General features: G+C 38.5%; 1 protein-coding gene across 7 annotated transcripts in view; it reads right to left on the minus strand.

Moving 5' to 3' along the window:
- Positions 1 to 341: 341 nt before the first annotated feature.
- The window catches only part of LOC140666234 (unconventional myosin-IXb), a 33,720-nt gene continuing 18,717 nt past the window's right edge, over positions 342 to 15,344 (minus strand). For 4 of the 7 annotated variants that reach the window (XM_072893186.1, XM_072893187.1, XM_072893183.1 and 1 more), the window contains exons 8-16: positions 14,938 to 15,275; positions 14,762 to 14,822; positions 14,352 to 14,399; positions 13,432 to 13,764; positions 11,604 to 12,521; positions 11,446 to 11,529; positions 9,126 to 11,377; positions 8,025 to 9,035; positions 342 to 7,782 (exon numbers count right to left, since the gene is read on the minus strand). In XM_072893186.1, coding sequence (XP_072749287.1) covers positions 7,685 to 7,782; positions 8,025 to 9,035; positions 9,126 to 11,377; positions 11,446 to 11,529; positions 11,604 to 12,521; positions 13,432 to 13,764; positions 14,352 to 14,399; positions 14,762 to 14,822; positions 14,938 to 15,275 — 5,143 coding nt within the window. In that variant the 3' untranslated portion in view covers positions 342 to 7,684. The remainder of the gene's footprint in view (positions 7,783 to 8,024; positions 9,036 to 9,125; positions 11,378 to 11,445; positions 11,530 to 11,603; positions 12,522 to 13,431; positions 13,765 to 14,351; positions 14,400 to 14,761; positions 14,823 to 14,937; positions 15,276 to 15,344) is intronic. The other 3 variants (XM_072893188.1, XM_072893189.1, XM_072893191.1) reach the window with 3 other exon arrangements.

The raw sequence follows: 15,344 nt of genomic DNA on the forward strand, positions 1-15,344 counted from the left end.
TCGGAAAAGAGACCGAAGGGATGAAAAGGGTGCGGCGCACGTTCGGGAGAAAGAAGTGGCGCGGACCATTTTTCGGGAGGATTTACCGCCGCCCAATGTATGTGTGTATGTATGTCTCTGTGAATTCGAACAGCTAAATCACTGGAATTTCATTTCTGTCCGCCGGCCGAGGAACATTACCGTTCGTTCTGTCGTCGTTGCGAGGGATTTTGGTTCCGGATCAGCGTCGTCAGAATTTCCTCCATTCCTTGGCCGCAAACCGTCAGGAAGAAACGGTGTCCTTAATTGGGAGGGGAGAATAATCGTCGATAGATATAAACGACGACGTAAAAAAAAAGAACTCATTAATTAATTCAGCCGTACTTGATTGGCCTTGTTGTTTCATTTTAATTTGAAAGATGGATGATGTAATTATATATCTTTAACAATTATGCTAATTATATTAATAATTTACACAAACAAAAAGAATCTAATATTACGTCACAATGACTATTTACTGTAAATTAATTTAATGATGTGACAGGCCCAAATCTTTTTTCACGTCACGAGATGACATAACTCAACGTCAGTTATTGCTCCGATCAATTACGTGAATGGTACTGATTTCAATGGGCACGAACCAACGTGCGCAAACGTCATCTAATTAGGCAATGAGTATCATCGCGATCACAGTAGGCAATCTATCTGTGCCAATTCACAATTGCTATTTGATGGAAATCCTAATTAGATTATACGAGATATATATTAACTTACATACAATGATTGATAATGAGTTTGGTCTGCCGAATGTTCAAGAGTTCTTCTAAACGTGATTAATGAGTGCTTTGATATTTTGACAGTTGATAATAATGATTACAACAATAAGAAAAAAAATAAGCATATTGATTCACTTTGATAATCTATTCCATATGTACAACATAGGTGTTTAAAAAGAAGACGACAACACCTCTTAGAGATGTAAGATAGATACTTATTATTTACTGTCAGGTATGTTGTACATATATATATATATATATATACACATATATACATATATATATACATATACATATATATATACATATACATATACATATATATATATATATATATATAGTATTTCATTTGTCTTACAAATATTATATAAAATTACAGTCGATCACGGAGAAGTAACCTTGCTCACCGTCACTCCCACGCCAGCAGTACACGATCTTACACATCACACTTGGAGATACATTTACACACTGACAAGCATACAAATGAAACGTTTAAAGTAAACTCGAAAGCGAACTAAAGCCGGTACATCTTCGAACTGAAACGGGGAAAGAAAGGAATGCGCGCACGCGTGATTGACAATATCGCATTCGCGTGCATTGTGAAGAAAGTGCGTGTTCTCGATGCTTTTCTTAATCTCCGTCTATAAGGTTCAATGATCGGATATACTTGAATAGAAGACGATCGATGTCTCCTCCTGGGACCGGATATCAATCGTTTTCCTTCGGCGCACGAAAAAGGAAGCGAGGAGATATAGAGCTCGACCTTTCCCTCCTCTCCCTTTTTCTTTCTTTCTTTTTTTTTTTTTTTTACATTCCCCTTTTGCCTTAACTGATCGATTAAAAAGCTTCTCGTTGCGATTGATTCAACAATCTCACGTCGTTTGTAAATGCCTTCATCTTCATTGATACGGTTGAATATTCGAAGAAAACGCGAGAAGAAATATCCTTTGTTTGATGAATAATAAGCTCGTACTATCACCGGTTGATCCTGAAGTGTTAATTTCCGAGTAATTACGCGCAATCACGGACCATCATGCGTGACATAGGTCATTTCGCATCGACGACGTATCGATACATTAGTTAGGATAAAAGAAGAGATAAGTGCCACGCTTCGTAAACCGCCTCTATCGTTCCCGTCGGGGTTCCCATCGAATCGCTTCCCGCCCTCGATCCATTTCACGGTATCTCGCCCTCGCGGTGATTCTCAGTTATTAGGGTGCGAACGCGCGATCGAATGTGGTAAAAAAGAAGAGAGTAAACGAAAGGTTGGTTGGAAGAGAGTAAAAGAGAGAGAGAGAGAGAGAGAGAGAGAGAGAGAGTTCGAAGGGTTGCGCGAATCGCGCGATGACAGAAACATCGGCACCAATTCCAGCTCTATCTTCGATAGATCGTTGAGAGTCTGATCGGTTTATTACGCGTGAAATCTGATCCTCGAGTTATGGCGAGCGCTTTGCAATCGCTAAAAGTGAAGAAAGGAATATAGGGTGAAAATCGCGAGAGAATGAACGAGCGAATGGAGAGAGAGAGAAAAAAAAATTTATTTCAATTATAACACGAATTCAAGAGATGTCTTCCCCTCTCTTTCTCTCTCTTTCTCCCTTTCTTTTTTTTTTTTTTTTTTTTTTCCACACGTTTTGCATTTCACGTGTATCTCTCTCGAGACTGTTCCGAGAGCTGTAAAATGAGTAAAAGTCTGTAATCTCCATCGTGCAGGTTCATTTTGCGTCGTTTTTCGACCGTTGATCATTTCTGCAAATGCTTAACGATACGCACACATATATGCAACACACGCACGCACGCACGCACGCACACATACACACACGTAAACATATATATATATATATATATATATATTTATATATGTATATATTTTTATATCTTTTTATATGCATTATATTCACGGTACGATACATATCTCTCACGCATACACACTCGAAGAAAAATAAATGGTATGTATACATATTATTTTGAGAGGAGTGCTTAGATTTTTTTTATTTTTACGAGCGAGTCGCAATTTCTTAGCGGAAATTAAAATCCGAGATCTCTGATCGTGTCAAAACATCCAACAATAAAAAATCTATAAATGATTATAAACAAATAATTATATTATAACGAATAACGCGCTCGATAAAATTTCCACAAAGAAAGACTCGTTCGTACAAGATTAGAGTACTGCCGCTAGTATACACCTTTTTGGGTACACTGTGTGCTACACATATATATTTAAATATAACAAGCAAGATGTCTACACAATGTCTCGCCGCTCTGTGCTTCTAAATAATTTTGATTTAATCATATATATATATATATATATATATATATATATATATATATTAATACAAAATATTTCAGAGTAAACACATTGAAATAGAATGAATCTTTTATAAGCACAAAATATATATAAAAAATATATACATTTTTCAATATGGAAGAAAAAAATATATATTTTCCGATATAATAGATTCATGATATCCATGATTCGGGAGAGATTGACAGACGTTCTGCTTATCGGCATTTCTTATAGATTTACGCCAAGATACAAACGGGAAGAGCATTAATATCGCGACATTTTAATGATTACCGAAAAGTATATATTCTCTCCGATTGCCTCTCTCTTATCTGAATTTGATTTTTTTGTTTTGTTTTATTGTTCTTTTTTTTTTTTTTGCTTTTTCTTAACGAACCTGCATGACTGCACTAGCGATCGTAAGAGCGAGATTTGGAGCGCGAAAATATATATCTTCATCTCGCCGAGAAGGGGAAATCGGCGCGGTTTCTCGCGTCGGTGAACGGGAATCGTATACAAAATCGTACACACACGCATCGGCACGCAACACTCGTGTTGTACACACACATACACACACACACGCACATACAGCACAGCGAGCGTATTTTTACCTATATATTATAATAAGCGTATTTGAAAAATTCGGCCAAGTAGTGCAACACCGATCTCGTTCGCGGTTTCCCGTGTGATTCGTGACATGACATACGCGCTCGCTGCTACCTCGATTCCCGAGAGATCGACGCGGGTCGATTGTATATAACGAGCTGCTTCGTCGACACGTATATAATTCGTGCACGAGAACGAAGGGCTCGGTTAAATTGGCGCAGATCAAGAGAGAGGGCAAGCGTGTATTTTATCGCGGAGAGGAAAAACTGTCGAGAATCACCGTCGTCGTTGACAGCAGCTGCGAGATATCCGGAAATTGCGACTTTCTTTGCAGAACGATATTGTCATGAAGAGTTTGTTGCGCGCTTTACGATAACTTTATAACTGATTCTCTATGTACATCTTTATATAGACAAGGTAGCCGCGGTTCGCGAGAATCTCGAACGGGGAGTATACATGTATTTGATTCAGGCTCTTAATTAATTATTACCTTTAATTGGACACTCTGTGGAAACCTCGATCTCGTGCCTCTCTGCGTGAGGGAGGCACGGATTTATTGCAGTTTTTTTTCTTTTCTTTTTATTATCATTCGAAGAGCCGTTCGAGATTTTCGCTCCGTCTATAATATAAGGGACGTCTCGAGAGGAAATAAAAATCTTCTTTTTGCGATCTCTCAGCGAGTCGCGATGCGGCTCGGTTTCTCGGTAGCACGTTTTTCGCGCTACTAGCCTGCCGTCGAAGCACCTTCCACAAGTAGTAAGAGAAGCGTATGCGTTTGTGTAGATGATACTTTACACCGTACAACGATAATTAATTCACTTCTCCCCCCCCGCCCTTAATCTTACACGTCTAACCCAGTTCTGTCGCCGAAGAGTAATTCGATTTATAATATCTATTATTATAACCGTTGTGCGACTTCTATCCTCTTCCTCTCTCTTCCCCCCCTCCCCCCCGCCCCATTAAAATTGTCGAAGAATATAGATTACTCGATTATTACCCACATATGACAGATGAGAGATAAATCAATAATCCGAAATATCTCACTGTCGTAACAACGGACTAGCCCAAAAATGGAGTGAAATTAATCTTTTAAGTCAACCGTATGTGTCGCAAGAACATTTCAACGAAATAACACACACGCAAACGGATGCATAAAAAAGATTCTCTTAACATACCGTATATATATATCAGATAACATCCCCGCGATACTATAATATATATATATATATATACATATATATATATATGTACGAACGGAGGACGACACACACTGGAACTCGCATTCGGTAGACGTAACGAAAATATATATATATATTTTCTAGCATATATATATAAATATATATTGGAAATTCTTCCGTTTTAAAAGATCATTCCGCTTCGGCCTTCGAAGTCATCGTGCACGTCATCATTTGTGCACCGCGATGTCATGGCTTTAGATGAGAGAAAGGTAACGTTACATTTACATAATACTACAGCTTATCCCATACGTAGACGTAAAATGAAAACGATTTCGTCTTTAGTTACCTCTCGTAAAACTTATCGATTGTAAAAAGGCAATTTAAAGTCGTCCCGTTTTCTCAGACACCGTCCTTTTAAAACGATCAAAGATCGAGATTTGACGTGACGATAATCGCTTGGACAATTTATCATCGCCGAGTCGATTTATTCTTAAAACGAATGTAAACGCGGAAGCGGGTCTCTTTGTGAGTTTGAGAGAAAGAAAAATTCTGGAAGTACAAACGAGATTTCTCTCTTCTTTCTGTTTTTCTAATTATTCGGTTTAATCCTAAAAGTTATCCGGATAAAAGTCGCGCGTGGTCCAATATTCAGAGACGGGATTTAATTGAATGGAAGAGGGAAGTTTTTTTACCTCGTCATCGATTGCCGATGCATGAAACTTAAAATATTCACCTGCGCAAACGTACCTATCGATCTACTCCAGAGAGGATAGAAATATAAATTCCATTCTTTTACATATACATACATATATATATGTATATATATAAAGTATATGTAGAGGAAATTAAAAATATAGGACGCTTCACACAGTATATTAAAAAAAAAAAAAAAAAAAAAAAAAAAAACGGATAATGTACGCCAAGTAAAAAATATTAAATTGACGTAAATATAAGAATGAAAAAATAATTGCGTACGAGTCTTTGATGATTGGACGCAACAGAACGTATGATGTATGTGATCCAGTAACGTGATACATCAGAAATAAAAAAAAATTTATATAGGTCACTTTTCGTGCTTGTGTAATAATAAATTCACCATTCTTCCCCCCCCCCCCCCCGTATCAGACGTATAGTGAAAATATCGTTATTAAATTCGGTTGCCAAATCTGAAGTTGGAAAAAAAAAAAAAAAAAATAAAAGAAAGAATTCGATTCACTGATTTCCCCTCGTCTCCTTCCGGTATCATCATCAAGCGTGACTATTAATTCGCAGGGGAATTCAATTAAGTCCGCGGTACGTAAGCAGGGACCTGATCTGATTATCCTTATTGGATAGAGACTTCTGTTACGCGAGATCGAAATCTCTTTCACCCCTTTCCTTTCACATTGTCAATTTTCTCGGATCAGGTTATCGCGTTCATACGAATTACGAATGAGCGAAGGGGGACAGTGAAGCAAAATTGTGGAAAGAAATTGTTGAAATTTAAAATGCACTGAAAAAATATATTTATGGATTAAAAAGTAATTAAAAGAAGAGAGAAAAAAATGTAATAAATCCCGAGCAAAGAAGTTTGATTAGTCTCGCGCGCGTATTTGTCTATATACATAAATACCTGTACTGTAATATGTGTATGTATGTATGTGTGTGTGTGTGTACTTTCAGGCGTCTCGATGATATGCGTCTAACAATAAGCGTGAGGGAAAAAAAAAGCATGTTAAGTAAAAATCGATTCGGAGAACAATAAAACTGGTAGAGACCCGATATACAACGCATGTGTACCTCTATACAACAAATATCGACAATAGAAATATAATCTTGCGTTAAACGACTCTTGTAAATTTAACAATAATAACAGATTATTACGAAATTGTTATATTGCATAATATATGTACAAACTATGTTTTGGTTTCCTCTTTCTCTCTCTCTTGGTCGTCCCTTAAATTCCTGCGTCTAAACCTAACGCTTTAAGTCGACTATCGTCGTCGGGAGACATGATAAACGAAATACATACAATAAAAACATCTCGCAGGAATTTAAGGCAGTCGATTATCGATTCTACTCGAACGTGACAAGTAGATCCTTTGGGAAGAGATAGTTTTCAAGTTTGCAGATACACTAATGCTAAACGAATATAGTTCTAAAGGAATAGCGCATCTACATACAATATGTTAGAAAAATTCTCCGTAAAAAGGATTTTTTTTTACTGAGAATTTGCAACATGGTGCAACAATAAATTACATTTTTAATGAACGTAAATTTGTAAAACGAGTAATTCAATATATAAACCCCCCTCATCATTTTGACAAGCGGAAGTTTCTTAAAATATATATAATATAAGAGCGATACGTTTTCCTCTTAATACTTTCTAAGTTTTTTGCATTTTTCATTTCTTATATTTAAAATGTGTAAAGCGGTACGTCGAATAACAATTGTTTTAGAATCTATAGACGAACGAAACGTTGCGCTTAAATACTTTGACAGTCTTCAAAGACAGGAATGCATTGCGAATAAAATTATGTGGCGAAATTAAAATTTGTGCAGTGCTCCTATCACATATTGTATGAAATAGTTTTAGACATCTCTACTGACGGTTCGACAATAGAATGGAGTTATTTCAGTCGTACAGTTAAACTTTTTTTTTTTTCTTTTACGGAGTCAACAAATTACGAGAGCTATCTATAATTGCATTTACTAATGAGTCTCGAGACATATTAATGATTCGCTGATGGAATCCAGCAATTATTTAAAGTCGTTGATTCCCCGTCCTAATACAACATCTCGCATCATCTGTCGGATTACTATAGCCGTTTAAAATGCACGTTAACGTTATTCGCTATCGGATGTTATCGCTATGCTATTCATACCATTACCATGTCGTCGTCCATATTGATAATCGTCGGAAACGAATTGTCTGCCGAACTTTGCCTTTGAACGGGTTTCTTCCTTACGAGTCCGTCTGTGATTGATAAAAGTTAAAAATCTTATTTGAACCTATAAAGCTATCTATGCATCTATAACTATGTCTTAAACATTTTTCATCACTTAATGAAAAAAAAAAGAACAAAAAAATATTTTTCTTTAAATCCCACATTCAGTGAAACTGATTGAATAATCTCTATTAATAAATCTTTGCTAAAATAGCTTTATTGGCGAAATATCGTCTGTTCAAAGCGTTTAATTACAATGAATAGTACTTACCAGCGGAAGGCGGGAGAAGATCGTCGAGAGATCCATCGTCCAGATCCGTGGCTGACAAGAGGAGATCATCGTCTGAAGAAGCTCTCGTTAGACTGGGTAGAGTAGACGTCAAGAGAGCCTTTTCTTTCTGAATCTCTTGTATATGATCGACGAGTAATGCCTCTTCTTCGTCTCCTCGATCTCTGTCGCGATCTATCGCACCTGTCCGTCCCGCAGCGCTCGGAGCGACCGCATTCAACTCCTCCGGGCTGAAGATTTTGGACGATCGTAGACTGGAGAGCCGATGAGTCGCCGTGTGACAGGCGGACTCGAGGGTATTTATGTCCGCCAATGTCGCTCTAACGACTCTCAACTTTTCATGTACAATTGTCTCGACGCAACGCGTCTGCCTGCCTACGTCCTGAAGAGAGTCTTGCGCAGGTAACGTTCTGTTCGTTCTGAGAATGCAGGGTGCAAAAACGATAGCCAGAGCCGACGGTGACATCCTATTGTCCACCTCGTGTCGCGCCACCCGCGCCAAATGGACAATCAAGCGTTCCATCAGATCGTAATTGGGTTTCGGCAATTTCTTCAATATGGCGAAAAGCGTGCTGATTCGATCGTGCGGATCCGTCAAGTTCGCTGCGTGCAAAAAATCGTCATAATACTCGTAAGTCAGCAGCGGTTCCGGCATGTCTCTGAAGAAGCTCTTCAGCACCGCCGCTAGGACGTGCACTTGATAGTTTTCAAAGTCCACCTTCTCCAAATCGCCTTCGTCCATCTTCATCTTGAGCTCTCTCACTTTAGAACTAACGCCGCTCTTTCTATATATGCCTTCGGTATACAGACCATGCATCTCGATAGTCGTGATTAGCCGGTCCACTACGAGTGGTACCTTGCCGTCACCGCAGTCCAATTTGTAAAGCGGTACCCCGAATACGTTGCGGGAATTCATTTCGAGTAATGAACCGTCCTTGCCGCATTCCGAGGTCGCCTTTGTATAGCACTTTTTGTGACAAGTTAATTTGCAATCTAAAACAGATATTTATTATTATAATTAATTATGATTCTTAATATGATAAAAGGAACATATTGAATTTATTATCTGAATGAATTGCTTACTTTGACAAACAAGTCCTCGCTCGATGGGCCACATGAAGAAAGACGTGCAGACTTCGCAAGCGGTGGGTATGTTGATGATAGTCAATTGGAACATGTGACTGCCGTGCCGGATAGGCTCCTCCTGCTTTCGTTTCTTCTCTTTTTTCCGTTTGCTCTTGCTTTGCTTTTCAGGAGCTTCAGTTTTTACGATCGTCATGAATTCATTCATGAAGCCTCTAAACGCGTTCACGCCCATCGTTACAGGGAAATCTTCCCTTGTGTTCTCCTGCTTGCAAACAGTCTCCATAACATGAAGAAAGTTGGCAATCAAATCGGTGTACTTGATGTTGCCTTCTACGCCCTGTTGTATGGCAACGCTGTACGTGATTACCAAATCATCCTTAAACTTTCTGAGAGCCTGCTTGAAAACGCGATCCACTTCGCTCGGTTTCCGTCCCTCCCCTTGACCCTCCATTATATAGATTTTCTTGGTAATGAAGTCTTGCATCAGCGCTAATTCCTTGGCGTCGGAAATGATCTTGTCCGTGCTGTCGGAAAAGGCCGAAGTACCGGTTAAACTAAACTTGGACGCGACTGTTTGTTTCGTAGCATCATATGGTGTACGCGGTGGTTTCCTATTTTTTCGTCTACTCGGCGTATTGGCCAATATGCACGGCATTCTCAGAACTCCGCCGTTTTGGATGCACTTGACGTGATACAGTTGTTTGCAGTCGACACATTTGTAACCTTGTGTCACAAACGCGTCCATTTTCTCGTGACAACATACGCAAACGTCATCTTTTGCGAACCTCGCCACTTTTCGGAAACGATGGCCAGCCAAGGTAAATAGATTGTTACCTTTCCATTCGAGAAGATTCATGCCGGGAGCGAGTTTCAAATCGTTCGGACTGGTATCCGTTCCTATTTTGTCTTCGCTTAGTCCCGAGATCTTCGTAGCTGGATCCGAGTTTCTTCTTCGCAGCTCAAAACTCGTGATTGCGTTGGATCTCATACGTTTACCGGGTTGTTGTCCCTTGTACGTGCCTTCGTTCTTGTTTACGGGCCAATCTGTGACAGATCGAGAAGTAGTTTCGTGCGGATAATCTTTTCGACACCATACGTTTGTCGTTTTATTTAAATCACTCTCCTTAATCGTTCCGAGAAGCAGATTTCGCGTTTGTTCCGCATTTGTTTCAACTGCACTTTCGCCCATAGATCGACACTGGACTTCTCTCGACGGTCTGTTTCGTCTGGCGCTTCTCACCGGCACGTCTGGTTCATATTTCTCCTTCGATCGCGAGTTCTTTTCCTTCGGGGGCGATCTTCTCAATAAAGCGCTCTTTAAAGTGCTATCATCATTGGCAACGCCCACGATTTTCGTCGTAGTATCTCCCTCCGAGTTTTGTCGTCGCAAGTAGGCGAGATCTTTGATATTTTTAGCAGATCCGTGTGTTTGATCTCGCTTCACTGGGGATATCGGAATATTCTCTATTCGTTCGTCAGGTACGCTGTTGTCGCTGAGCCTACGCTGTTGCTTACCGCTTGCCAAACTTTCCATCTGAACAAAGCGATCGCTCGTGTCGAGTTTGACGTTATAGTTAGCCGCTTCGTTAGGCTTATCCTGTCGGACTTGTTCGAAAACACTGTCGGTCACATTCTTGTAACGAGACACGTTCGGGGAACGTGTAACGGTCGCTTTTTGCGGTACCGACATGAAGTAATCGCCGTACGCGGGCGGAAAGTCCGTTCTACGATGCCAAATGTCCTGACTCGGATTGTGCGTCAGATTTACATTAACAGAGTGATACTTTGTATCGCGCGAGCTGGTAAACGGTGGACTCGTGTTGAAAACAGGCGGGGCACTTTGCACGGCGCTCGGTGTCTCGCTCTCGGTCTCACCGTCACTGTATCCCGTCGAGGAACTGTCGGTTCTTCTGCTCACCGAGGACAGCCGACTGGACGCGTTCGTTAGATTGACATTCGATGTGACTATCGGCGAATGATCACCGCGTTTCGTCCTCGTGCTCGGCACGGGTTTCGAACCGGAATTGTCTTGCGATTCGGTACTGTTGACACTGGCTTGAGATTCGTAACTCCTCAGACTTGTCAAGCTCTCGAGGCTACTCTTGCGTTCCGCAATTTCGTCGAAATGATACGTTTCCATATTCCTCAACGTCGTTGCGTCATGCAAAATCCGTTTGTTCGGCGTGAGTTTACGTTTAGAATACGAAACGTTTGTATCCACGGCACCGTCCCGATGCGTGTTATCACACCTGAAAAAAAAAAAAATCCATAACATTCGCAAAAGCTCTAATTGTGAAATTTAGATTTCAGCATTTACCTTGCTAACGTGAAGCGATTCTGAGATTCTATTTTTCGAGGCGATTCGCCATATTCCGTGATACTCCGATCTTCCGTGAATAATCTGTAATGTGTAAAATAAAATAATACAAAGTTATTCATATCATCGTCCAAAGCATATATAAAAGCATTACTTACTCTTCGCTATCTCGATCTTTGGCGCATATTTTGTCGTATAGAAACTCCTTGTATTCTTGAATTTCCCTGACTTCCTGAACTTTATCCAATAGTGGTCTCTTTCGTTTCTTCAATTCATTAAATTTCTTTCTAGCGTTATTGCCTCTGATATACGCCTGGAAGGTAATTACACACGATTTTAGCTTTTTATACCAGTTATGTTGTTTGTACACCCTCCAGGCAGTTTGTATGTGTAACGCAGCTTCGGTTCTTGTACGAAGGACCTGAGCCAGTCGCTGTGCGGTGACCATTCTCCAAAAAGATTGTATTTGCACAATGGCATTTTTCAATCTGAGGAATTTTCTCCTTTCCAGACAAGCGCGGAACCATTTCTGTATAGTGGTGATGCTCGTTATAATCTGTTGATGTAGCTCAATGTCCAGTTTGATCTTTTCGGACTCTCTGAGAAAGACTTTGGTAGTACCCAGCTGATAATTGTCTCTGTTGAGGTTGAGAGTCAATAGAAAATCCCTCACATCCGATTGCGAGCTCAGGAGACCCTTGGGAAGCAACATCCGGTAGAGCTGTATAAATTCCTCGTACGTTAATCGCACATTGAAACCAGCTTGCCTTATTCTCACAGTTTCCAACATTCCTGTATATCGTAGTTGCCGTTGTACTGTTTCCTCATCGAATTCATTCGGTACTTTATTAGCGTTGCTCTTAATACATCTAATAAAGAAAGGATTAGCTTGATTCAAAGTATCCATCAGACTGTGCAAGCTCTGTTGAAATTGTGCTGAAACTGTCATAGGCTGCTTTCTGGCTTTTCCTGGTCCAGTACTGTAACTTTGAGTTCTTCCAGCGAGTGTCTTCACAGTTTGCAGATTTTTTAGACCTTTCTTGCCGCGTTCCCTCGGTCGAAATGATTTATTTTTCCTGTAAATATTTCCATGCTGAGATTTGTAATACATCGATATATTGTACATATAATGTATATTCCTTCTTCTGTTACTTTATCATTTTCACATCATTACCATTAAATACATTGTGAAACAATGTTTGTAAATCAACATGTATACAGGAGAAAGAATTACACTCTAGTAATATTCTAGCTATAATAGTGCCTTATATATATCGAGAAAAATATCTATCTAATATAAAATACAAAATATAAAAGATGATGGAAGAAAATCAGCAAAGTATAATGTAGTATTTAAGTAGTTTATGTATAATAAAAAACAAAGTAAGCTTAAAAATGCTACATTAAAAAATATCTGGTGTAAATATTATTATGTACAAATAAAATATTAGTATACAGAATTGTGTTATATTTAATTCATAATTATGATTATAAAATTCAATGCTCTATGTTACATTGATAGTGCTATAAAAATTATCTATAATTATAACAGTGTAGCGACACAACAAATCTAAATAAAATACACTTTTTTCTAAAGATTGTTATTTTTTAAAGAAAATATTGCAAAACACTGAGCATGCAACAATCATTATTAAATAATATATCAAGAACAACTGCAAGATTGATGAGTTAGATCTAATGACAAATGATTTTATGATGATGCACAATGTTCTTGAATCATTGAGAGAGATAGATGCAGTGCGCGCACTTTGCGGAATCAAGATAAATTGATAAAGCCACATTGATACAGTTTCAACATATCAATGGTCTACGAAAAATGAGCTATTACCTACGAAAGGAAACCCATCACCAACCCGAGAATTACTATAGAGCGCATATACTAATTTTGGCTTGTGTAGAGCAGTAATTTTCCATAGCTTAAATTACATTATTAATCGAGTATCATAGTAGATACATTTTACATACATGACGATCTGATTAGCGCGTTCCATGACATTTGCTTCGTCTTTTGGAAGCACCCTCTCTAGCGGTGTGTGAGTATCTCGTCTGAATTTATTATTACTAAGAGGCTGATCTTCCCTGCCCCGTAATATATAACCACCTTTGGCCGATGTAACGTTTGATGGGTATTGCGTCTGATTAATATTTCGAAATTGCGGCCACGATAGGCGATTGTTGTTTATATTGTCGTTGTTTTCAATTTGTATAGAAGATAATGTGGTAGAAGGAGTAGTGGCTGGCGGTAAACATACACTGCGTTGCTTCTGATAACTCGATGGGCGAGTATGTTTGTGTGAACTGAAAAATTCTCTACTCCTTAGTTAAGTACTTCGTCGAGAAATCGACGATATTTCTCTTACGATTAATTTATTATTTATTTATATTTTTATCTCTGTTTTTTTTTCTCAACTATTTCTTTATACTAAACTTTAAGTGTCGTGATTTCAAGGAATATCTCATCAATTGATGAACGATTTAAATATGAAAAAAAAAAAAATAGAAAAAGTGAGAGGAGATGAACTGACATAAACTGTAATAAAAGAACTCAGTTTTGCGCCATGAATCATGCCCAAGTACAATAGCAAGAAGAATATTGTAAAATGGAAGAATGTAATTGTATGACAAATGTCATGAGGATTGCAGTCTAGTTGTAGCTAATATAAGAGGTGCAAACATAAATTTAAATAAAACCTGTAGACATAGAAAAAGAATTGGAGCAAAAATATATGGATTTACAAATTTACTCAATTTATATGGATACTTTTGTTAAAGTATTTTACTGAGTTTGACTGTGTCCTTAATTTGCGTTGTAAATCCATGGGATATATCAACAAAATATATATTTGCCAAAAATTACATAAACAGTGGATCAAAAGACCACTTACGCAATTCGGTTAATAGTTAGATTGACGGCCGACAATGTCACAAGATGGCTACAAAAGGACAAAAGACACATGGCCAATATAAATATAAAGATTCGTCTTAATTTATATATATAAACATCACAACTTTGTCAGCGATGCATGTATTATTAATGCACAATAGACTCATACGCCGTTCATACGTAGATGAGACAATATACAGATCAAACATATTCAAGAAACAAGCGCAACAACATCAGCACTTTCTTCTTACAGTTGTCAATGTATCATACTAATATAAATCTTGCTCTATTATAAATTACAGGTGGAAGCGTTTGATACTGTCTGTCATTACCGTTCATATATATGTATATATATATATATATATAAATATTCTATTTCATTAAGGATGTTATAAAAAGTTTCAACATTACCTTATCAAATTCTCGTTAGGTGTCCTGTATCTGTTTTGTACAGACGTCTTGTTTCCATCGACTGAAAGAAAAGAAAAAAAATATATATATATTTACTTTTACTAATTTTCTCGTGTTATTTTTTATTCAATGTATCGATAAAGTTTATAAACAATACATTGCAGTTTAATACATGCCTCTACCATGTCTGTGCGCTCGACCAGCTTCTTGGAATGCAAAGTGAGCGCGAAAGAAAGCCCGTAGTATGGCCCATCTGAATACGGCGACCGGATCAGCGCCGACTAATTCCCGCACGAAGGCGAGAGAAGAGTTTTTCAGTACTCCGACTACACCATCGGGTCGCATTAGGTCTAGATTCTTTTCTCTCATATTGGCAGCTTGGTACTTGACCGCGCCAGCATAATGGCGTACAACGAATGCGGCTTCTCGTCGCTGCGGCGCCTCATAGAACTGATTTTCTTTATGCACAGTGTTGAATTTCTGTAGCAACGTCTCGTTCGTTGCACCAGGAAAGCTGCAAAACAAAGTCAGATATTTTGCATCACATCCGCACAAGCTTTCGGAAAATATCGGAACAATAATA

Source organism: Anoplolepis gracilipes, chromosome 5 (genome assembly GCF_047496725.1).
Source record: "Anoplolepis gracilipes chromosome 5, ASM4749672v1, whole genome shotgun sequence".
NCBI lineage: Eukaryota > Metazoa > Arthropoda > Insecta > Hymenoptera > Formicidae > Anoplolepis > Anoplolepis gracilipes.